The sequence below is a fragment of the Myotis brandtii genome, unplaced genomic scaffold (genome assembly GCF_000412655.1).
Source record: "Myotis brandtii unplaced genomic scaffold, ASM41265v1 scaffold500, whole genome shotgun sequence".
Classification (NCBI taxonomy): domain Eukaryota; kingdom Metazoa; phylum Chordata; class Mammalia; order Chiroptera; family Vespertilionidae; genus Myotis; species Myotis brandtii.
In genome coordinates this window covers 830585-854781 of record NW_005369062.1, presented here as the reverse complement: position 1 = coordinate 854781, position 24197 = coordinate 830585, and the positions used below count along the sequence as shown (strand labels likewise).

The window sequence follows — 24197 nt, the reverse complement described above, 5'->3', positions numbered from 1 at the left end:
GGGCAAGCAGGTTGGCAGGCAGAATGGTTAGAGGCAATCAGGCAAGCAGGCAGGTGAGTGGTTAGGAGCCAGCAGTCCCAGATTGCGAGAGGAATGTCCGACTGCAGTCGGACATCCCGCGAGGGGTCCCAGATTGGAGAGGGTGCATGTCAGGCTGAGGGACACCCCTCTTCCCGTGCACGAATTTCATGCACCGGGCTATATATATGCGCCTAAGCGACCATCTGACAGGTAGCAATAACCACCAGGGAGGGGGCAGATGCTCCGACTGGTAGCTATGACATGCACTGAACACCAGGAGGCAGAAGCTCAGTGCAGGAGCTGCCAAGCTGAGGTGACTTGGCAGCTATGGTTCTTGGGTTGACGCACCCGGAACCAGAGAGGAGGGAACCCTATTCTGGGGTGTGTCACCCGAGACCCGCCCTCTCACAATCCGGGTACCTCAGGGGATGTCGGAGAGCCAGTTTCAGCCCAATCACTGCAGGCCAGGCCATGCACCGGACTTCTAGTAACTAAATAATTAAAATTTAAGTTGAGCCTTAGTCCAGTCTTAGCAAAGTCACGAATAATGAGGGTCTGAACCATAATCAAACAAAACAAATAAAGGGAAAATTGTACTTTTATATGTACAGAAAGTTTGAGCATATCTAATAATAGACTATCACCTACCTAATCTGCCCTTTGTTTTTTATGCCTATGGAGAAAGAAATTTTACTTTTTAAAAAAAATAAGTTCCAAGAAAGACTTAAAGGTGAAAGGGCAATAAGATAGATCTCCAAAGGAAAGCAGGAAAAATAGTCTTCCTAAATTTAAGTTGGAGCTATATTTCCTTTTCTGTTAGATAATTGCTTAAGATATCTGGACTGTGGTATCAATAAAATTAATAATTTTAAATAATAATGTAGAGAAACCTCAATTGTATTCAAGTAAAAGTAAAACTTTGTTAGTATAAAAAATAATTTTCTTTGCTTATTAGTCCATTTAGATTGAAGTTTTGCCAAGTATAATCTTATGAAAACCCCAATGAAGATCAATGTCATAGTTACGGGAAAATTATTGTACTATTGAATTACACATGATTTATCCAATTCTTAAAATTCTCAGTTTTCCTTAGATTGTCTAAAGTTGAATCATGTATTCTCCGAACAGATGTCTCCTGACATACAATCTTATATTACAACTTGCCTCTAAAATGGGGATGATAATATTACCTACCTCATTGATTTGTTATAAATATATGAAAAGATCATAGAATGGTGCTTGGCTCATAGTAAGTTCTCAATATATTAACTATTGTTTAATTTTATTGTTATTACTCATGTACCAGAGAATGGGAAGAAACCAACAAAAGGGAGAAAAGTGTATTGCTGCCTCTTTCCATTGGATAAAAGAGTAACTGGCGGGAAAGCATAGGATTGTGCTTTATTAAAACAGACAAGCAATCTGAAATGTTAATAATATTAATTTGTGGCTTAAAATTACTAGATTGATTCAGAAGTCTGTGATCTGAATTTTTTTTTTCTTAAAGTGGTCATTTTTATAATTAAAGTTTCTTTCCATTAAATAGAATTAGTGTGTTTTTTTTTCTTTCTTTCTTTTTTTGGTTAATCCTCACCAGAAGGAAGGGAGGTAGGAAGGAGAAGACAGAGAGAGAGAGAGAGAGAGAGGGGGGGGGGGGGGGGGGGGTATCAATTGGTTGCTTCCTGACATACAACCCAGGTATGTGCTCTTGACCAGGATTAGAGCAGGAGACCCTCTGTGTGTGGGGGCTGATATTCTAACCACTGAGCACACCGGCCAGGGCAAATAAGTTTTTTTTTTTTTAAATATTAATATCTCAACACTTGATTTTTTAAAATGCAGATATGGTTTCACTAAAGTGTAAGCATTATTTAAGAGTACAGAATCAGAGGCCACCTTACCTGGATTTCGATTCTGTCTACTCACCATTTACCATGCACCTTCCAGCAAGTTACTGAACTGTCCGTGCCTCAGTTTTTATCATTTGCAAGTAGGGATTATAATACTACCTGTGGAATAAATGAACTAGTGTATATAGAGGGTTTAGAACACTGTCTGTCATATAATAGTAAGTCTGTGGTTATTATTAGTGACTAATTTTTTAGCATTATTAGTTTAGACACTTAAATTTCATACTAAAGTTTCCTGCAATTAAGTTTCAGAAAATAGCTATTATAAAACTATTTTCCTGTCAACTGTTAAGAAATAAAAATCCTAATAATATCTTGATAGCCAGAACTGTGATTTTCTTTTTTTTTTTTTAATAAAAATGTTTTTATTGATTTTAGAGAGAAAGGAAGGAAGGGGAGAGAGGGAGAAAAACATCGATTGGTTGCCTCCCATATGCACTTGGACCAGTTCTGAATGCACAACTGGGCATGTGTCCTGACCAGGATTTAAATGGTAACCTTTTGGTGCACAGGATGATGCTTAGAGAACTGAGCCTCATCGGCCAGGGTGCCATACTGTGATTTTTTTTTTCTTCTTCTTCTTTCTGTTTGTTAGATTATCCTTAAACACATCTCTAAAACAGGTTCCTTTAGGAACATGAAACCTTTCACTCAGAACTCTTTAAGTAGTGGGACCATGTTTTTATTATGCATCTTTAAATCTCCAGAGTCTCAACATACCTAATATTTGGTAGGTGCATAAAAAGTGAGTGGAAGCAGGCATAATTTTCAGGGAAATAGTCTATCCTCTTGTAGTATATTTTAGCAATCCATCGCCTTAACCACTTGGCCACCTCGTCAGCAGTATATTTTAATAGATATCAAGTAGAACTTTGTTAGAGTTCTTATAAATGTGGGGTTAGTGATTATATCTGATTTACCTTTTATTGAGTTGAGATGTGTATGAAGTTTTCTTGGGTTTTGTATAAAATAATGACACTGTCATAAAAGAGGTATAGATTATTCAACTACTTGAATAATTTACTGGCTTTTTTACAGTTTTTTTCCATATTAATACTATTTTGGATAAGAATAATTGATAAAAATTACTGCATATTTGCCTGACATACAATTAATTGTATGTTACAGATTTTTAAAAATTTAAATGAAACAGAACATTGCAGATAGTGAAGGTGTAGTTTCCTTTGTTCCTCTACTCGGTTTTACTCTGTCCCTCTTCCCCATCCCAGAAGCAACAATTACCTTGAATTTGGTGTGTAGCCTTCCAGTTTATGTTTCACTACATGTATATATTGTACATATATAAGACTATACTTAATAATTATTTAACAGTACCTATGGATGCTAGTCTGTGTACCATTTTGCCTTGTGCCTTCTTTTTCATCTCATATTTGTTTGGATCCAGAAATAAACTCACATTTGTATAGTCAACCAGTTGAAGATTATGTGACGTTCCAGAGCAGCAGAGAAAACATGGTCTTTTAAAATAACAGGGCTACATCTGCTCAGTTAGTTGAAGTGTAGTTCAAGAGATTTGATCCCCCAGTTGGGGTGCATACAGGAGGCAACTGCTCGATGTTTCTCTCCCTCTCCCTCCCCCTCTGTCTCTTTCTCCCCTTCCCTTTCCATCTTTTTCTACCCCCTCCTTCTCCACTCCCTTTCCTCCCCACTCCCTCCCTCCCTCTCTATTTCTCTTTTTCTAAATTCAGTACAAACACATCCTCAGGTGAGGATTAAAACAAAAACCAAAAATGGGGCTATGTGAATTGGATATTCATTAGAGAGAAAAAAAATCTACCTTTACCCCTACCTCATATCATATAGTAAACCCAATTCTGAATACATTTCAGGTTTAAATGTGAGAAAATAATAAAGCTTTTAGAAGAAAGTAGACATTTTCATGATTGTAGAGGACACAAAAGTATTGTACTAACCATGAAAGGAAAAATATAACAAATTCTGTTTATCAAAAAATACCACTGAAATAATGAAAGAGGTCACATTGTGGGAGAAGATATTTGTAATGCCTATATCCAACAAAGGACTCATCTAGAATCTATATATATAAAAGCCTAAGTGATGGAACGACCGGTTGCTATGACGCGCACTGAACACCAAGGGGCAGACGCTCAATGCAGGAGCTGCCCCCTTTATTGAGTTGAGATGTGTATGAAGTTTTCTTGGGTTTTGTATAAAATAATGACACTGTCATAAAAGAGGTATAGATTATTCAACTACTTGAATAATTTACTGGCTTTTTTACAGTTTTTTTCCATATTAATACTATTTTGGATAAGAATAATTGATAAAAATTACTGCATATTTGCCTGACATACAATTAATTGTATGTTACAGATTTTTAAAAATTTAAATGAAACAGAACATTGCAGATAGTGAAGGTGTAGTTTCCTTTGTTCCTCTACTCGGTTTTACTCTGTCCCTCTTCCCCATCCCAGAAGCAACAATTACCTTGAATTTGGTGTGTAGCCTTCCAGTTTATGTTTCACTACATGTATATATTGTACATATATAAGACTATACTTAATAATTATTTAACAGTACCTATGGATGCTAGTCTGTGTACCATTTTGCCTTGTGCCTTCTTTTTCATCTCATATTTGTTTGGATCCAGAAATAAACTCACATTTGTATAGTCAACCAGTTGAAGATTATGTGACGTTCCAGAGCAGCAGAGAAAACATGGTCTTTTAAAATAACAGGGCTACATCTGCTCAGTTAGTTGAAGTGTAGTTCAAGAGATTTGATCCCCCAGTTGGGGTGCATACAGGAGGCAACTGCTCGATGTTTCTCTCCCTCTCCCTCCCCCTCTGTCTCTTTCTCCCCTTCCCTTTCCATCTTTTTCTACCCCCTCCTTCTCCACTCCCTTTCCTCCCCACTCCCTCCCTCCCTCTCTATTTCTCTTTTTCTAAATTCAGTACAAACACATCCTCAGGTGAGGATTAAAACAAAAACCAAAAATGGGGCTATGTGAATTGGATATTCATTAGAGAGAAAAAAAATCTACCTTTACCCCTACCTCATATCATATAGTAAACCCAATTCTGAATACATTTCAGGTTTAAATGTGAGAAAATAATAAAGCTTTTAGAAGAAAGTAGACATTTTCATGATTGTAGAGGACACAAAAGTATTGTACTAACCATGAAAGGAAAAATATAACAAATTCTGTTTATCAAAAAATACCACTGAAATAATGAAAGAGGTCACATTGTGGGAGAAGATATTTGTAATGCCTATATCCAACAAAGGACTCATCTAGAATCTATATATATAAAAGCCTAAGTGATGGAACGACCGGTTGCTATGACGCGCACTGAACACCAAGGGGCAGACGCTCAATGCAGGAGCTGCCCCCGGTTGTCCGTGTGCTCCCACAGCGGGAGCGCCACTCAGCTAACCAACCCATCCTGGTAGCCCACCAGCCCAGCTGCAGCCACTCACTCCCTCAGTAGTCCTGCAGGTCCAATCTCCGGAGAACGGTCCAGGCACTGACGGACCAGCTCTGCTGGCATGATCCTGACAGTGCTGCCGGCCTCCTGGAAGTTGGCCTTGGGCACCGCGACCATTTCCCCTCCCTAGACGCTCTGCAAGAAAGCAACAACATAAAAGCTGCCGCCTGGCGGCTCCTGACAACCAGCACGAATGTCATTAGGATGGATCCAGATCCCGGGCTGACAGGGGTGTCCCACTGCCCAACTGAAGGGCCTATCACATCCCAGGCCCCCTCCCCCCTTGGGACCCCACCTGTGCATGAATTTGTGCACCTGGCCTCTAGTATGTTAATAATCCTTCAAATCAATAAGAAAACGATAACTCAGTTTTTAAAAAGTAGGCAGAAATTAATAGGCACTTGATGAAAGAGCATAGCAAAATGGCCAAGAAATTAATGAAAGGTGTTCATCCTCTATAGATTTCAGGGAAATTCACATCCCACTAAGATTCCACTACACACACATCAAAATGGCTGAAATGAAAAAGACAGCCAAACTAAGTGTTGGTGAAAGAGATATGGAACAACTGGTATTCTTGGTCACTGCTGGTTGGAGTATAAATTGGTATAACCATGTTGGAAAACTGGCAGTATGTAATAAAACTAAGTATATTCATATACTCTTAACCCAGCAATAATGCTTCTAGGTGCACATCCAGCAGAAATGCATATGTATGTTTTTCATAAAGACATGTACTGTAATTTCATGGTTTTGTTATTCATAATATACCCAAACTAGAAACAACCCAAATGCCTAAAATTTGACAGGTTTATAAAATGTGTAAAATATGCTTGTCACCTTTTTTGGTTTTTTGTTTGTTTTAATTGAAATACATTCTAGATCTTTCATTATACAGCCATTATATATTTCATTATATATTGTCTCCTTTGTAGATGTTCATCATTATCTGATTAGTTTTGTGTGTGTATGCATGTCAGATTATCTGATTAGTTGTTTGTATGTGTTTATAGTATGGGGGTCTCATTATTCTATTCACCACTTATATTGAGGTCTATGCAGTGCTGTTATCCACTGGATTCTTGAGATAGATCCACGTATCTATTACATCTCAGAGCATTGCATTAACAGTTGAAACCCTTTTCTGCCAGTGTCACTGGTGCTTTGATGTTTCTGTGATCTTAAAGAGAAAAGGACCAAGCACCCAGTAGTTGTACTTCCATAGTACAAGGGTGGTTAGTCTGGAGTAAAAGGCTTTCTTATTTATCTTCTGGCAGGATGAGGTAACAGCAGTAAGAGCTTGGAGTTCCTGCGCTGTTTTACAAGTGTTACAGAGTCTTTGAGGTTAGAGAACCTTCCTCAGAGAATATCTTTGCCAGTTATCTTCCAACATTCCTTCCTTATCTCCTCTGAATTCTGCTTTAAGTAGGGTCAGTGCCAGAGGAAGAGCTCATGACTCCTGGCCATGGTCACAAAATCTTGGCTGATCTTGATAAAAGAATCATATTCTCTTGGCATGAATCTTTTGGAGAGAGGTGTCAGATTTGCAGAGCTTTACTAGGACCTTTCCTTAGAATAGAATCTGATTTTCTTTTAATGGTTTGATGTAAATCAATGAAGAAACTTGAGTTTTAAGTTGGTGCAGAATGACTTCAATCCATAATTAATTAAGTTCAGAAGTCTTCCTTGAGATGAGAAATAGAAAGGCTGTAAGCAATGCAAGTTTGTCTTTATGAATAAAGTAGCATAAACTTTGATAATTAATTTGGAAGTAATTTGGAAGTAAGTGCCTTCTATAGTTTGAAGAAAACGCCAATATTGTATAAATAAGTTCCCCAGTATACTGAGTCTGGTCTTTATTTTTATAAGTAATACGGACTTTTGTTTTCCTAAGCACCATATCATCATCACACTTAAAATATCCTACCTAATAAAGAGGGAGTATGCTAATTGACCCTCATGCCATAGCAAAGATGGTGGCGCCCACAACCAATAAGGAGGGAATATTCTAATAGACTGCCCCGCCCTCAAAGATGGCCACGCCCATATCCAATAAGGAGGGAATATGCTAATTGACTGCCACACCCTCAAAGATGGTGGCACCCACAGCCACAAGATGGCGGCACCCAGTCCCCTCAGCCCTGCCGGGGCGGCAGGCGTGCAGCAAGGCCGGGCCTGCCCCCAGGCAGGCCCAGCTGCTCCACGCATCTGCCTCTGGAGTCTCCCAGTCCCCTCAGCCGCCCAGGGCCGGCCCGATGCACAGGCAAGCCTCAGTTGGTGGCTGCCCAGCCACCAAGGGCCACCCGAGGCTCAGGTAACCAGGGCCTGTCGAGGCTTGCGCTGCCGGCAGTGGCAGCAGCAGAGATGTGATGGGGCGTCACCTTCCCCTGATCTCTGGGTCACCTCCTGCCGCTGAGGGCTCCCGACTGTGAGAGGAGGCAGGCCGGGCTGAGGGACCTCCCCTCCAATGCATGAATTTTCATGTACCGGGCCTCTAGTTGTTTATAATTCTAATAACATATTTCAAAATTTCCCGATTTTTACAAAAACCTTTCCTTTTGATTTTCTTTGTCTTTTATTCTATAACAATTCCATCAACCTTCCTCACTTCCCACTCTACATTTTCATGCCATTAATTTATTGGAGAAACCAGGTCATCTGTCCTGTGAACATCTCACATTCTGGATTTGCCTGATTGCTGAGGTGTGGTGGTGTTAAACTTGATCCTCCTATAATCCCCAGTATTCCGGTAAACTGGTAGTTAGGACTTGACTAGATGCAGGTTCAACCTTCTCTTTCCTTTCCCTTTCCCTTTTTCTTTCCTTTTAATGTTTTATATCCTATTGCATTATACTCTGAGACACATACTGTCTGGTTTTCTCCATTTAGTTATGCTAAGATTGATGTGTGGATTGTCTTGTTACTCTGTTGGTACAGAGGTGCCCATTAGAATCACTTTAAAGCTTTTCAGGATTCTTAAGAATCTTAGATTATGATTTAGCAGGTCTATTGGGGAAGAGGAAAGACATAAAAAAAAAAACATGGAAAGAGGGTATGGGGGTAAATGGTGATGGGGGAAAAAACAGATGCAAACAACCCCCAAACCCTCTGTTTTTACTCAGATGTGATAAGAATCATTACCTTTAATAACATTTAATATGCAATTAGAGTGACAAAATTTACTTTCTTGCAAATGCTTTGGAAATGTATGTTATGTATAAAGTGAAGCATATTTAAATAATTAACTGTGGAGATGTTTAGGACTGCTGCAGTGTAATAGAAAAAGTACAGACTCATACCCAGGAGGCCAAAATCATTTATTTTCTCTGAGACCCATTTTTTTTTTAATCTAGAAAATAGGAATAAAAAGGGTGGTTTTGATGATGAAATGATTATTTGAAAACAGTCCAGCACTTGGTGGATAGTTGAATTAAAATCTGAAAAACATTACAGTTATAGATTCTTTCAATTGAGATCTTTAGAGAAGAGCTTAAGAAAATTGAAGTAATAGTATCTCATGTGCTATTTTAGTTATATCTGCAAATGCTTTTGGGCTTGTTTTTTGAGTGATAGGACACTCATGATGTAGTTTTAATACAAGTGTAATTAATGTGGCCTTTTGGGAAAAGTAGCGTGTGGAAATCTTATTGTTTTTTTCCCCCCCTTACTTTCAGCTCCATTTACCTCTTAATTCTCCTTTGCCTGGAAGTGAATTGACCAAGGAACCTTTTCGTTGGGATCAGAGACTCTTTGCATTAGTGTTGCGGTTGCCTGGCACCATGTCAGTAGAATCAGAACAGTTGACAGGTGTGCCTTTAGATGACTCTGCAATCACACCAATGTGTGAAGTGACAGGCGGTAAGTTTTTTGCTGGCAGTAATTTAGTGACTTAAAGCAGAGTTTACCTGAATGTTTTAAAATGTACATTTCAAAAACTCCATGTTTGTTTTTGTCTAACAAGTTATAATATTAGTAATTAGTAGTCATATATGTTTTTAAAACTATATTGATGAAGGTCTGTGCTTTGATTTGAATAGGATATGAATACTTTTGGATCTAATAATGAATGGTAATTTTTTCTGCCCATATAGAAAGTGCTGGTATTTGAAGTTGTTAAACTTATTTTCTTATCTACAAAGATTGCCAATGATTTACAAATGTCATGGAATTATTTTCTGTGAAAAATGTTTTGAGAATCATATCAGTATCTGTTATGCATGTAATGATTAAAGCCTGGTTAAATGCAGTTTTCCCCAGAGGCAAAGAGGAAGCTAGATGTGTTAGAGGAAACACAGGTAGTAAGATCATACCCAGCTAGTCCAGGTAGTCAATATGCTAAGTTAACATTAATAAAACTCTTGAAACAGAATACGTAATAAACTCAGGACTTCTTTATTGTGGAATTGGCTAATAGGTGGATTAATTCATATAGGTATGTATTGAGTACCTAGTGTGTACCAAGCACTGTTCTATGACTTCAGTAGTGAATATGACAGACATAGCAGTCTTTCTTTCACAGAGCATTTTAGTTATTATTGAAGGAATTTAACGGTAAAATGTCCAAGTCTGGCATACCACTATTTCACCTGTGTCAGGGACCTGTGGCATAGTCTCTAGACACAGTTGGTGGTACTTTACTGAGATTCCTTCATAGCCAGCTATATAATAAGTTAAAGAAAATTATAAGGTCTAATTGATACTTTAGGTGCCTTCTAAAATTCCACGGGTGTTGGACATCTGCAAAATTCACAAACATAAAGGGTATGTGAAGTAGATTGGTTGGGAAATTGTTATTCTATTATTAAATGTTCTCATTTAATAGAAGTACTTTTTCGTGAACTCTCGTATAATTTAATTTACAAAAGAGAAAAAGATGTGTGTACACAATTTAAAGGGAAACCTATCTGTCATCTAAATTTGAAGAATCACTGTTAACAATTCTCTGTGCATGGATAATATTTTTCATTGACAGCCCTAATTGTTTCTGTGGGTAGATGCACATTTGTATTCAGGAAATACTAGTTTTCAGCCTTGCTAAAATCCTGATTTGATTTTTTTTTAACTCTAGGTTTTTTACTTAACAGATTGAAGAAAGGCATTGAGGCTGTAATTTAAACATTCTCACTTTGGAAATTCCTTACTATAAATTACTTAGTTTGAACTTTGAATTATGGTAAAGTTATGGGACTACATGTACTGTAACTTTGACTTCTAGCATCAAGAATATTCAGAGTGTGAAATGAAGTGAGTGGTATAATCAGAAAGGGTCTGAAAAGAACCTAATACCTCATGTAGTAGTTAATGTCCTTGCCTTTGGGCAGTAATATACTAAAGTTATGTTGTTTATTCTTTGAAAGGAACATCTCCAGAGGAGAAGATTCCGAAGTCACCCTTGGTAATACCTCTTGATGACCCAGAAACCTTAGTTGGTTAAGAAATTAGGAAGCTTTTCCCAAATATACATCCTGAAGTACTATTTTATTTCCCTCTTTTCATGCTCTTGCTAGCAATAGTGGGAAGTGGCTCAAATGCTTTTCATATCTATGTATATAAAAATCTAAGCAACCAGTCAACCATTCGACTGGTCACTATGACACACACTGACCACCAGGAGGCAGATGCTCAATGCAGGAGCTGCCCCTGGTGGTCAGTGCAGCGGCGGCAGGCTCAGCAGGGCCAGGATGAGCGGGAGCGACTCGGTGCCTGGCTCGGGCTCCTCCCCGGCTGCCTGCCACTTTGTGCACTACTACATCTCTCAGGGGATGTCAGACTGCCGATTTTGGCTCAGCCCCCCAAATTGGGCCAAAGCCGGCAGTCCGGCAAACCCCAAGGGGTCCCAGATTGCAAGAGGGTGCAGGCCAGGCTGAGGGACCCCACCGGTGCACGAATTTGTGCACCAGGTCTCTAGTATCTCAATAATACGTTTTTTGTATTTATTTTTCACTAAAGAAAGTTTTGAGGATTAAAATATCAGAAAGGTAGAAAGAACAGAAAAGCTAATATTCATTGGTATTACACTATGTAATATGTAATCAATACTAATTCTTGTGCACTTTTTCTTGTTTATTTTTAAAGACTTAATGGTATGAGTAGCATGTATACATTTATTTTTCCCATTGTAGAATAATTCATGTTCACTGAGGAAAAAATTGGAAAGAAATTTGCCTGCGTTGCCAAAATAATGATTAATATTTTGTTATATTTTTATGTTTGCTTTTTAAAAAAAATTATAATTGTCATTGTAAGCATTTTTCTTTAACTACCACGTAATTAATGAGCACCCACTCTATGCCAAATAACTATTCTCAAGAAACTAGAAACACCAATTAGAAAGGATATATGCACCCCTATGTTCATAGCAGCACAATTCACCATAGCTAAGATTTGGAAACAGCCTAAGTGCCCATCAGTAGATGAGTGGATTAAAAAACTGTGGTACATCTACACAATGGAATACTACACTGCGGTAAAAAAGAAGTATTTCTTACCATTTGCAACAGCATGGATGGAACTGGAGAGCATTATGCTAAGTGAAATAAGCCAGTCAGAGAAAGATAAATACCACATGATCTCACTCATTTGTGGAATATAATGAACAACATAAACTGATGAACAAAAACAGATCAGAGACAGAGAAGCATCGATGAGACCGTCAAACCTCAGAGGGAAAGTAGGAAAGGGTGGGGGAAAGGGAGAAAGATCAACCAAAGGACTTATATGCAAGATTATAGGCCTAACCAATGGACACAGACAACAGGGGGGTGAGGGATAGGGGGTAATGTTAGTGATTGTGAAGTGATAGCTCATCATGGTTTTGATGTTTATTTCCTAATGACTAACGATGCTGAGCATCTTTTCAGATGTATATTGGCTATTTTTATATCTTATTTTTTGCATGACAGAGTCTTTACTTTTTTTCATATATTTTTACTGATTTCAGAGAGGAAAGGAGATGGAGAGAGAGATAGAAACATCAATGATGAGAAAAAATCATTGATTGGCTGCCTCCTGCACGCCTCCTACTGGGGATCAAGCCAGCAACCTGGGCACATGCCCTTGTCTGGAATCAAACCTGGGACCTTTCAGTCTGCAGACCGATGCTCTATCCACTGAGCCAAATCAGCTAGGGCCAAATAACTATTCTTGATGCTGGGAATACAGCAGGAACAATAGTCCGAAAGCTTACATTTTGGGACTGTCTGACATGAAAGCGTGTAAAATGAATAAATATTATTGTAGGGAGTGCTACTTATTGTGAAGAAAAAAATAGGGTAAGAGTTTAGAGCAGGGGTGGGCAAACTTTTTGACTCGAGGGCCACAATGGGTTCTTAAACTGGACCAGAGGGCCGGAACAAAAGCATGGATGGAGTGTTTGTGTGAACTAATATAAATTCAAAGTAAACATCATTACATAAAAGGGTACGGTCTTTTTTTTTTTAGTTTTATTCATTTCAAACGGGCCGGATCCGGCCCGCGGGCCATAGTTTGCCCACGGCTGGTTTAGAGAATAACTTGAGAAAGACAGTGAATATTCTTGGGAAATCTGAGGAGGTGCCCCCACTTTTTTTAAACCATATACCTAAAGAATATGCTTACTCCCGTTTGAATCAGTTTGAAATATTGCTTATCCTTGGAGATTGTTATCTTGTGTAAAGAAGTAAACAAAACAACAGTTTTAAAAATAAGTTACATTTGCATATCTCTAACCTTGAAGTTAATGTCACTTGTTTGAATAGAAATTAAATCAGCCCTGGTGTGTCTTAAAAATATTAATCTGGCTAAAACTATTGTTACAGCATGTTCATCCACCCTCTTTTTTTCAATTAAGGTGTAATTGACATACAACATTATGTTATTTCAGTTGTAAACGTGAGTTAATATTTGTATATGTTGAGAAATGATCACAAGTGTAACATACGAGTAGAGATCTGAATAATGAGGTAAAGAAAGATCTAGGCAGAAGAAATAGTAAGGGAAGGTGCATGCTCTGTATTTTCGGAACAACAGGAAGGATGATGTGACTAGAGCTTACATGGGAGGAAGTAGAGAGTAACAGGTGTAGAGACGTAGCAAGGACCAAATATTGAATATCCTTTTAAGTCATAATAAATATTTTCTATTTTCCTACTGCAATGAGAAGCCATTACAGGGCTTTTTATAGGAGGTGACATCTGATTTCTATTTCTGAAAGATCACTTCAGTTCCTAAATGAAAATATACTGTAAAGTGGCAAGAATTGAAGTATGGACTAGTAAGAGATGACTGTACTTTGGTTTAAATTGCTAGGTTTGGAGGTGGTAAGGAGATCTGATGCAAAGGAGAACCAAGGATAAGGACAATGAGGGAAGAAGGAATCAAGGATGATTCCTAAATTATCCATTTTGGCCTGAACAAGGGGAAGTGAATGGACTTGTATGGGTACACTGGGGAAAATCAGGTGTCGGGGAGGCAGGGGGATGATTTCAAATAAAAAAAATGCCTAATAGATATGTCAGTGGAAGTATCGAGAATCAAAAGCATTTCATAAAAATTGTAAGACGATTTTCTAGAGTAAATTAGTTTAACGTAGCCTCTGTTAAGGACTGTTGCCCAACTTAGAAATGTTTCTTTTGTTTCTCTGTTATACTAAAATGCTGTCTAGTAGACTTCTGTGGGAAAGTTGTATTTTTTTTTTTTCACTTTACTGTCTTCGGGCTCCTGTATTTAGATTTTTATTTTAATTTTGGTGGATTCTACATAACCACAAGTGAGCCAGCTTTTTGGCTTGAAGGTGTGTGTTTTCTGCACAAATGTAACGAGTGATCCTAGAAACTTTATGCTTCAAACTATCTTACATTCCAAGGGGTGAGTTTTTACACAGAAAATAAGAGAAACATTCTGTAAGATATAGGCTCACTTTGTGAAAATGGCAAAATTTCTCTTTAACTTTAAAAAAAAAAAATAATGGATTTTTGTTATTTGCCAAGTGACTCAAGTTTATTCACACTCAAGTTTACTTTTTCTCTAATTTTTGTTAAACATCTTTGTTAGTAATTTTATTTCATACTAGGATCATAACTCATTTACTTACATTTTCCTAATCAGTTAATTGATGACACAGGTTAGAGGAGTAGAGAGAATTCCCACAATTTCACACTTAAAAACTTTTGTTTTTTAATGACATCTTAGGAATATGCTTAAGTTTCATGAAACAAGATATTCAACCTTCATATAGTCTTCTACATACTTTGTGTGTTAAGATGGTCAGCCTTTTAATGTATTGTTTTATGTACATTTTTGAATTGCCTGAGAAAAAATAATTTACTAATTCTTTCAGTTAAGTATGACTCCATATAGACATTTAAAACAATATTGATTTCAAATTAACATCATGATTTCCGGGGAACAAAGTATACCCAGATTAAAGTTTCTAATACTCTAAGGATTTGAATCTTAGCTGTACTAGTGTACTAACTTGGATAAATTAGTTAACCTCTTCGTGCTTTTAGTTTTCTTATTTCTTATTGGGAGAAAGTAGCCTAGCCCAATCATTGTTGCTTAGGATTAAATAAATTAATATGATTATTAGAATGGTGCCAGGCACATAGACACTCTGTAATTGGTAGGTATTTTTATGATTCCAGCTATCATTATCATATAATGATAAGTTACTTGTTATATGATACTTGCTTTCTAAGTAAAGCTGACTCTGAGGATTTGAACCACACTGCTGCCTAATGTTTTCTTTTCTGAATAGCCTTTAGCAAATCACATGTTAAATATAAATTGATATGGGTAATTTGGTATGTCAGATACAATGATATAGTCATGTTTGATTGAATTGTTGAATTTGTAAAATTCCATATTAAGCTCATTGCAAATTATGTTGTAAGATGTTTAAAGATTGTTTTAGTTGTTAAGCTTTTCAGTATTGGTCTATTTTAACACATGTAATAGAAGTATGGTTCAAGTTAAATATGTAATTATAAATTTTATAGTAGTCATTTTAAAGAGAAACAGGTGAAATTAATTTTAATAATATCTTGATATATATAAAATATTATTTTAATGTGAAATCTATATTTAAGATTGTTGAGACATTTTATGTAATTTTCATATTAAGACTACAAAATCAGGTGTATATTTTAAACTTAATGTACATCTCAGTTTGGACTAGCCATATTTTTAGTTTTCAGTAGCCATGTGTGGCCAGTGACCACATATGGGATAGCACAGGTCTAGATATATTGAAAATTTCTGTTTAAGGGATCCTTTTATTAGTATTTTCTTCTTAATTACTAGCATTTCAATGCTTCTGAACTAAAAATCCTGTAGATTTAAAATATTCAAAAGGGAAATTTATTTAAGATAGGTAATTTTCAAGCATATAAGCCAAATGAAATTTAGAAAAGCACATGCTATCATCTGTATATTAAAATGAAAATATTTAAAATAAGCAATAACTGTCAGCAGATCAATTAAATACGTGATCTCCTATGTGCTTAGCATTAATTTTATTGATAATACTTGTTAAGCAGGAGTAAGGTTTTGGGGGAGCTAGATCCTAGCTGTTGTATATGTACTAGTATAGTAAAGATAAATTAATTGTATTGGGTAACAGTTGGAGATAGTTTTTTATGTCTATATTTTTGAAATCACACTTTATATCATATATAAGTAAAATATGACATTTTTATTGTGGTTTGTTTAGAACAAGATTTCTATTTTCCATGTACCCATTGTTGGAAGGAAAAAATTTATAGACTCTCACGACATGGAATTGTTGGTTTATTGAAAATTTCTATTTTGTTCATTCTTGCATAAGATAATGAAATAAGTCAAGCTTTACCATTGAACTTTTGTTAACCAATATACTGTCAGAAAATCCACTATTATTCTTTCTTACTAAAGGTAGGATTTTCTACAACTGACTAGTTCACTTTATTTTACTTTTTTTAAAAAATCTCAGGTCGCTCTTACTCTGTATGTTCTCCAAGAATGCTTAATCAGTGTCTGGAGTCCTTGGTGCAGAAAGTGCAAAGTGGAGTGGTAATAAACTTTGAAAAAGCAGGACCAGATCCTTCCCCTGTAGAAGGTATTATCACACTTTTCTTATAGACATTCTAAACTTGCTGTATCAATTATTCATCTACAATTGAAAAATAAGAGCCATAGACCTTTTTAAGCAACCTCATATTCCTTGTTAGTATTATAATGTTGTCTCTCTCCTGTATATATGCTTCTCCCATGTCCCTTAATTCATAGGAGTGAACTCTAGGTGTTTGTTTAATTCCTTAGCACTATTTTTTCTAAGGATCAGACTGGCCAGAACCAAATGATTTATGTGGTTCCAAACACGAGGAACCAGCCTTTACCATTAAACTGGATTATTTAACTCCAGCTAAGCTCCACCTAGCTTTATTCCAATATTCTATGATCATGAACTATTTATATTAAAAGGTATAAGGAGTTACCTTAGAACCAGTGGACAACTATTACATCTGGACCCTCTGCATTATACAGTGGAGCTTATAACAAGAATTAGAAAGTCATTAACGACACTTGGCAGAGGTGATCCACAGAGTGGGAGAAGAGAAAGGTCATAGAGATGAAAAAATGGTTATCCTCAGAGAGGGGGATTATAGGAAAGGAGCAGAAGACAGTTAAGATTATATAAATTGTATCATTGTTTCTGTTTTTTAAATTTTTAATTGAGTTGTTAGGCATGGAATGTATTTATTTTTATATTTTAGTACTTGGCTTAAAGTTAGGCACTAAATAAATGTTTAGTTGAAGAGAGTTGCTATTTTGGTAGAATTATTTCAGATTAAAGGTAGGTATTTCAAATCTGGATTTGCATATTAAGTTTTTCTTTAGTTATAAGGCTTTAGTTAAAATGATTACTTTTTTAGCAATACTTATCTAGTATTTCCTAAGCCAACCACAATGTTGAAGATATTGAGTGTTTGCCTTTATCATCTGGTGGGGGAAACATATCATTCATTAAATAACTATTTACCATGAAGTATGTTTTACATATTCTGATTGGGCAAGCAAATGATACTGTGAGCCCTCCTTTCAACTGCTGAACTCATAGTTGGCATTAGCAGACTTTACTCTCTAGTAAATTTTAATCTCATATAAATGTTAAGCAGTTGTGATAGTATTGTACCATTTAAGAAAACTAGGCAAATTCAGAATTGAACAAGTATTGGGACATTTTTATTAAGTAATAAGAGATATAATTGAACTTTTTGATATTTTTCCCCCTTAATGATAGATGCTTTTTTTTGTGTCAATTTCTTTCCTATAGATGGGCAGCCAGATATATCAAGGCCTTTTGGATCTCAGCCTTGGCATAGCTGTCACAAACTCATATATGTCAGGCCAAATCCCAAAACTGGGGTTCCTATAGGTCATTGGCCTGTTCCAGAGTCTTTTTGGCCAGATCAGAATTCTCCAACACTAGTAAGTACCAGAGAAACTGTGACTTTGTAATAGTAACCATTTAGTTGTTTTTCATACTAGTTTTACTATTATCAGTTAAATGTGTGGCTAGTTTACAGGAATCAGAAAGATGTTCAAAGTGCTATGATAAGCTATTAGTTGCTTTAGATACTGTATTGTTTGTTATGTAGTAATGGAAAAACAGTCATCTGTTTTCTTTAGAATCTAATACTATGCTTATGTTTTTATTATTAGCATCTGGGTACAGAATCATAAATATAAGGAGTTTCTCTTTGGACTCTAAACATAATGTAACATAAAGATTTGTCTTGGAGACATAATTTGGAACTTAAGTGAAGGCTTCCACAATAATTTTGATGGTTTGCTTTCAATCTTTTAGGAGTTGACTTGCATGGTTTTAGTTATATTCAATGTTGTCAGTCTAGAGATTTAAGGTAGAAAAGACTTTCTGGTCTTGTTTATATGAATTATTATTATTTAAAATATATTTTTATTGATTTCAAAGAGGAAGGGAGATGGAGAGAAAGAAACATCAATGATGAAAGAAAATTATTGATTGGCTGCCTTTCTGCACCTGGGATCGAACTGTGACCTCCTGTTTCATAGGTCGACACTCTACCACTGAGCCACACCAGCTGGGCTACATGAATTATTTTTTAGAAACAATGAGGCTTGCCATAGCCCGTGTGGCTAAGTGGATAGAGTGTCGGCCTGCAGACTGAAGGGTCTAGGGTTCAATTCCGGTCAAGAGCACACACCTCTATTGCAAGCTCCTCCCCGGCCTGGGCCCTGGTCCGGGCTTGTATAGGCGGCAACTAATCAATGTGTTTCTCTCACATCGATATTTCTCTCTGTCTTTCCCTCTCTCTTCCACCCTTTCTAAAAAACAAAGGAAAAATATCCTCTGGTGAGGAATAAGAAAACAACAAAAGAAACAGTGGAGCTTATTAAATGACATATATGAATTATCAGTGTTCACTATATGGTTTTTCTAATAATAGGGTAAATTTATACAAAACAATCTAATCTTGTTAATATATTTTCTTTTGCATTAGTATATTTTTCTAGTATTTGAGGGCATCATGGCTATTTTTTGGGAGAGCATGACATATTACCCTTAGAAGAATTATATTTTTATTACTTTGAAGATAAGAATTATATTTCAAATACCATTAAGCAGTCTTGAATGTTTCATATAGCTATCATTTATGAATTAAACTGAATTCTATTTGACACCTTTTATACTTTAAACCTATATCAACTCTTCAGGATAATATTTACTTTTAATCTACACAAGCTCTATAAAGTGATATTTCTTTTATTCATTTGGGGTTTAATGAAATTAAGGTTTTAAAAATTTCAGTGAGGTATCTTCTTTATTCCTTTTCTTTTTTTCTGATTGAACCATCATAGTTTTTCCAGTCTGGCCTTATAGAGAAATTCTCAATTTCTTTGTTCATTTTACTTTCTCTTCTGGAGTTCTTTCAACTCTTATAGAACAGATAACATATTTGTATGAAATATTGTCTTGTTGGTTATTCAGTCTATAGTCTTTATTTAATACCTACAGTAGTACATATGGTACTTTGTTGAGTCCTAATAGAAATTCAAAATCAGGATCACAAGCAATATCTATTAACATTACTCTAGTTGTCTATTGCAAATTATTACAAGCCATAGAGGAATTTGAAGTGTGGATAGGATTTCAGTGGGGAGAGAAAATAGTATGAGAAAAAAGTATGGAAGTAAATAGATCAAGGTGTATTTAGAGGAAAAACAAGCGTATTCCTGAGTAACGTGGGTCAAAACACATCTTGAGAGTACTATTAAATGAGCCAAATTGTTCATGACTTTAAGTGCAGGGTTAAGGAATTTAAGCTTTTTTCAGTGGGACTGAAAGGATAACTGATGACATTTTTTACAGAGTGCTTTAGGAAAATTGATCTGGTAGTTGTTATTTGCAGCAAAAGTAGATGTGTTGGAAGGTAGTCAGGTTTCCTATTGGGCAATTGCTATAGTTCATATAAGAGATATTAAGAGTTTGGATTAAGATGATAGAAGAAAGAATCATAAGAAAGATGATAATGGGAAGAACTGGCAAAATTTAGTGACTAAAGGATATTAGAGGGGAAATAAATTTTTATTTCAAATAAAAAGTATTGATATTGAAAATAAGTGATTTATTAGAGACTGATTCTGAATTTGAATCATGGCTCTACCAGTTATTAGCGAAACCTTAATTTCCTATCTGTTAAATAATTATAGTAGATCCTATCTCATAGGCTTGTTTGGGGGATTAACTGAAATAATGCAAAATTTGTTTGCCAAATTCTAGAAGATTCCCTCTGCCTCTCTTTTCCTCTTGACCTCAATATTTTCATCCAAAAAACAAGTGAGTTTCATGGACTGATTCAATAAGCAATGTGTTAGGTACAACTTAGGCACAGGAGCATGAGATGAATAAAACGTAGTGCTCGCCTTGTTGACCTGACCATTTTATAGGAAGGTCAGACATATAAACATAGTAGAGTACAGTGTGTTAACTGTAATAGGGGAGCAGACCAGAACCCAGAGGAGGTGGTGCCCAATTGCCTGGTATGTGTTTGGGATACAGGGTGGGGATGAGTATAAGGAAAGAAGTCTTTTAGTGGTTGATACTTGCCAGTTCAGACTTCAAAACTTTATTTGCAATATGCAAGGGAGAAAATAATAAAGCAGTCAAGGATAACATGTGAAATACAGGAACATGAAAGATGATCTATTTGAGCAGTTGCAAATAGTTTGGCATGGCAGGAGCACGGAGTGTACACAGTGTGGTGGTTGAAAGGCAGATGGGGACCAGATCATTAAGGATCTTTGTGTATGATAAAAGAGTCTGGACCCTATTTTCAGGTGATTGGCTATTACTTTTATCAAATACTTTCAGGTAGGGTAATTACATGATCATATACATTTCATGGCCTTAGAGGGTGCTGAATAATTAGGGAGACTAGTTAAAAATAAGCAGTTGTACAAGTCTAGTCTGAGAAATGAAGGCATGAATTAGAGTGATAAGAAATAGAAGGTAAATTTCTAGAGAAATGGGAATTTAGTACTGACCGAGGGTAGTAACTAAATACTGAGCACCTGCCATGTTTGTATTCTGGCTTGGAATTTATGGAATCTTTATCTAGATCTTTGTGACAGTTAAATATGGAGGATAAATAGAAGATATTAAGGATAATATCTAGGTTTTTAGAATAGGTTTTGTGGTTTGGAGGAGAAATAACAAATTGGATTATAATGTATCTGAGGGACCTATAGGAGATTTAGTTTATGTCTAGCAGGCTGTTGAATACATAAGAGAAATGAGAGGGATCTGGTCCCAACACAGATTTGGGAGCCACCAATGTACACATAGTAAACGAGGCTGAGAGTCCTTTATAGCTATGAAATTTTAAATTATATCTTCATAGCTCATATTTTCTTCACCGATCTTCATTTGGTGAGATTTTATTTCCCATTTTCCAACAACTATTATTAGTTAAGTCATGATTCAAGGTCCCAGGATGGGGATCACCATGTACCCAGGGCTTCCTTCGCCACCCTGGGAGAAGGATGAAGGACAGAGAGATGTGTGGGGCCAGTTCAGATCTTCTCAGGAATCATGACTTCTGCCTGGTGGTTGTGTCCTAGGCTGACACCCAGGATATGGGACAGGGGTACTTGTACAGTCACCAGTAACTTTCATATACGGAGACATATCCCCCCAGGTGGCCAGCAGCTCCCTTTCCAGTTCTGGCTGAGGAAGTGACTGTCAGAGGGGCAGGCTGGTAGATCTTGATTTTGGCCTTGATGTCTTCTGCAATGTTGCTGACTTGTAAAGATGCCCCTAAAGCTGGTTGGAGCTCAATGTGACCCCCAAAAAAGACCAATGAGATTTTTAGGAAGGAAACTATTAAGGGGAAAATAGAGTAACATGCTCCCACCCTTTTTTTCCTTTAAAGTATTGTATTTTTTTGTATCTCTAGAAGTAGGGTGTATAAACCACAGGGATAACCAAAACAGTCTACCACAATCGGGAAGGAATACATTAAAACTTTTATTATGTACCTATACATATATACATACTTAATAATTTATAAATAATTATAAAATAAATATGTATAATGTCCTAACTTAATTGTGTATTCAAAAACTTGAAGGTATATGATCAGTTTGGAAACCACTACTCTATACAAGTAATTAAATTTCTACAAGTGAGGACTTAAAATTGAAGGTTTCTATATGTTTCTTGTTTCTTAGATATAAAACTCAATGAGTACTTAGTCTAAAATTTTACATTGTAAACCTAAAAAGATTTCCATTTTATATAGATTTTGAAGTGTTTTGTGTTTTTCTTCTGAATATTTTATAATTTAATCTTTGCATTTTCAAGTATTTTCTTTCAGCTAATGATGCTTTCTGTAGTAAATTAAACTCTGACTAGCAAAACTTAGAAACTAAGTAAATTTTGGTAATGAGGGATACTGAAAATGAGTTTGTTTCTGGTATTTTGTGTAAATAGTAATAAGATTTTCCCCTCTAGCCACCTCGTACATCTCATCCTGTAGTGAAGTTTTCCTGTACAGACTGTGAACCAATGGTTATTGACAAATTGCCTTTTGACAAATACGAGTTGGAACCTTCACCACTGACTCAATTTATCCTGGAAAGGAAATCTCCTCAAACATGTTGGCAGGTGAGCTGAACAATTATTTAAGTTAAATGTTTCCTAAAAAGTTAAATAAAATCAATAGTTTATATAACATTCTGTAAAGGTTTTAACCTTCATAAAAATAAGAAGTTTTGTCCTGGCCAATGTGGCTCATTTGGTTGGAAAAGTCATCACCAAAAGGTTGTGAGTTTGATTTCTGGTCAGGGCACATACACAGGTTTCGGGTTCAGTCCCAATCCAGGCACATCTGAGAGGCAGTGAATTGATGTCTCCCTCTCTCTCTTTCTCTCTCTCTCTCTCTCTCTCTCTCATATCCCTCCCTCCCTCCCTCTCTCTCTCTCTCTCCCTCTCCCTTTACCTCACCCTTCCTCTCAAACTCAGTAAAAATGTATCTTCAGATGAGGATTAAAATATAATAAGTTTTGCCCTAACCAGTTTGGCTCAGTGGATAGAGCGTCGGCCTGCAGACTGAAGGGTCCCAGGTTCAATTCTGGTAAACGGCATGTACCTTGGTTACAGGCACATCCCCAGTAGGGGGTGTGCAGAAGGCAGCTGATCGATGTTTTTCTCTCATCGATGTTTCTAACTCTCTATCCCTCTCCCATCCTCACTGTAAAAAAACTCAATAAAATATATTAAAAATAATAATAATAAGTTTTAACCACTCCTTTTTAACAGGTATATGTGAGCAATAGTGCAAAATATAGTGAACTTGGTCATCCCTTTGGTTACTTGAAAGCCAGTACAGCACTGAATTGTGTCAACTTATTTGTGATGCCTTACAATTACCCAGTCCTCCTTCCCCTTTTAGGTAAGTCATTCTTGTCACATTCTCTGTGGCTTAGCATACATACAAATTTTCCTAAAAATAAACTTTGGGAACGTTTTTTGTGAGTTTTTTATCTGCTAAAAATTAATGAAAATGTCTTTAAAATTTTAAACCTGTCAAAGGTTGTTTTATTACATGTTTGTGGTAAATTGAAAGGCAGTGTCAAATCACCTTTGAGCCAACAATTTATGAAGGTAGTATATTTTAAATTTTTTAATTAAATATTCTAGCCCTGGCTAGGTGGCTCAGTTGGTTGGAGCCTTGTCTTATAGACCAAAAGGTTGTGGGTTTGATTCCCGGTCAGGACACATACCCAGGTTTTAGTGTTCGATGCCCGGTTGGGACTCATATAAGAGGCAACTGATCGATGTGTCTCTCTCTTTCTATCTTTCTCTAAAATCAATAAACATGTCCTCAGGTGAGGATTAAAAAAAATTAAATATTCTAATTCTTTAAGTTAGATTAAATTTAAGTTAGATTTCTTACATAGAATTAGTAACGTAGGCTTTGTATTTGGTAAATAAGACTTTTTGTGAAGCATAGTCATAAAATCTGAGTGTATTTTCTTGTAAGAATTTATCTTAATTTTCACTTGGCAGATATTTTTATTTTTAAAAAAGAATTAACCTGTTCCAAAATCTATACTAATAAAAGGGTAATATGCTAATTAAACCGGGTCAACTGGACATCTTCTGGTCATCCTGCCTTCCTTCCAGACAAAGCCACGGTGGCGGGGGCCGAGGCAGAGGCGGTTAGGGGCGATCAGGCCAGCAGGGGGAGGCAGTTAGGGGCAATCAGGCCAGCAGGGGAGGGAAGTTAGGGGC

The 24197-nt window shown here is 36.4% G+C and overlaps 1 protein-coding gene across 7 annotated transcripts in view; it reads left to right on the top strand.

Annotated features, from left to right (window-relative positions):
• The window catches only part of INTS6 (integrator complex subunit 6), a 111187-nt gene that overhangs the window by 58601 nt on the left and 28389 nt on the right, over positions 1 to 24197 (top strand). For 6 of the 7 annotated variants that reach the window (XM_014548291.1, XM_014548292.1, XM_014548296.1 and 3 more), the window contains 5 exons: positions 9076 to 9259; positions 16350 to 16475; positions 17694 to 17848; positions 22416 to 22568; positions 23223 to 23355. In XM_014548291.1, the coding sequence (XP_014403777.1) occupies positions 9076 to 9259; positions 16350 to 16475; positions 17694 to 17848; positions 22416 to 22568; positions 23223 to 23355 (751 nt within the window). The remainder of the gene's footprint in view (positions 1 to 9075; positions 9260 to 16349; positions 16476 to 17693; positions 17849 to 22415; positions 22569 to 23222; positions 23356 to 24197) is intronic. The other variant, XM_014548293.1, reaches the window with a different exon arrangement.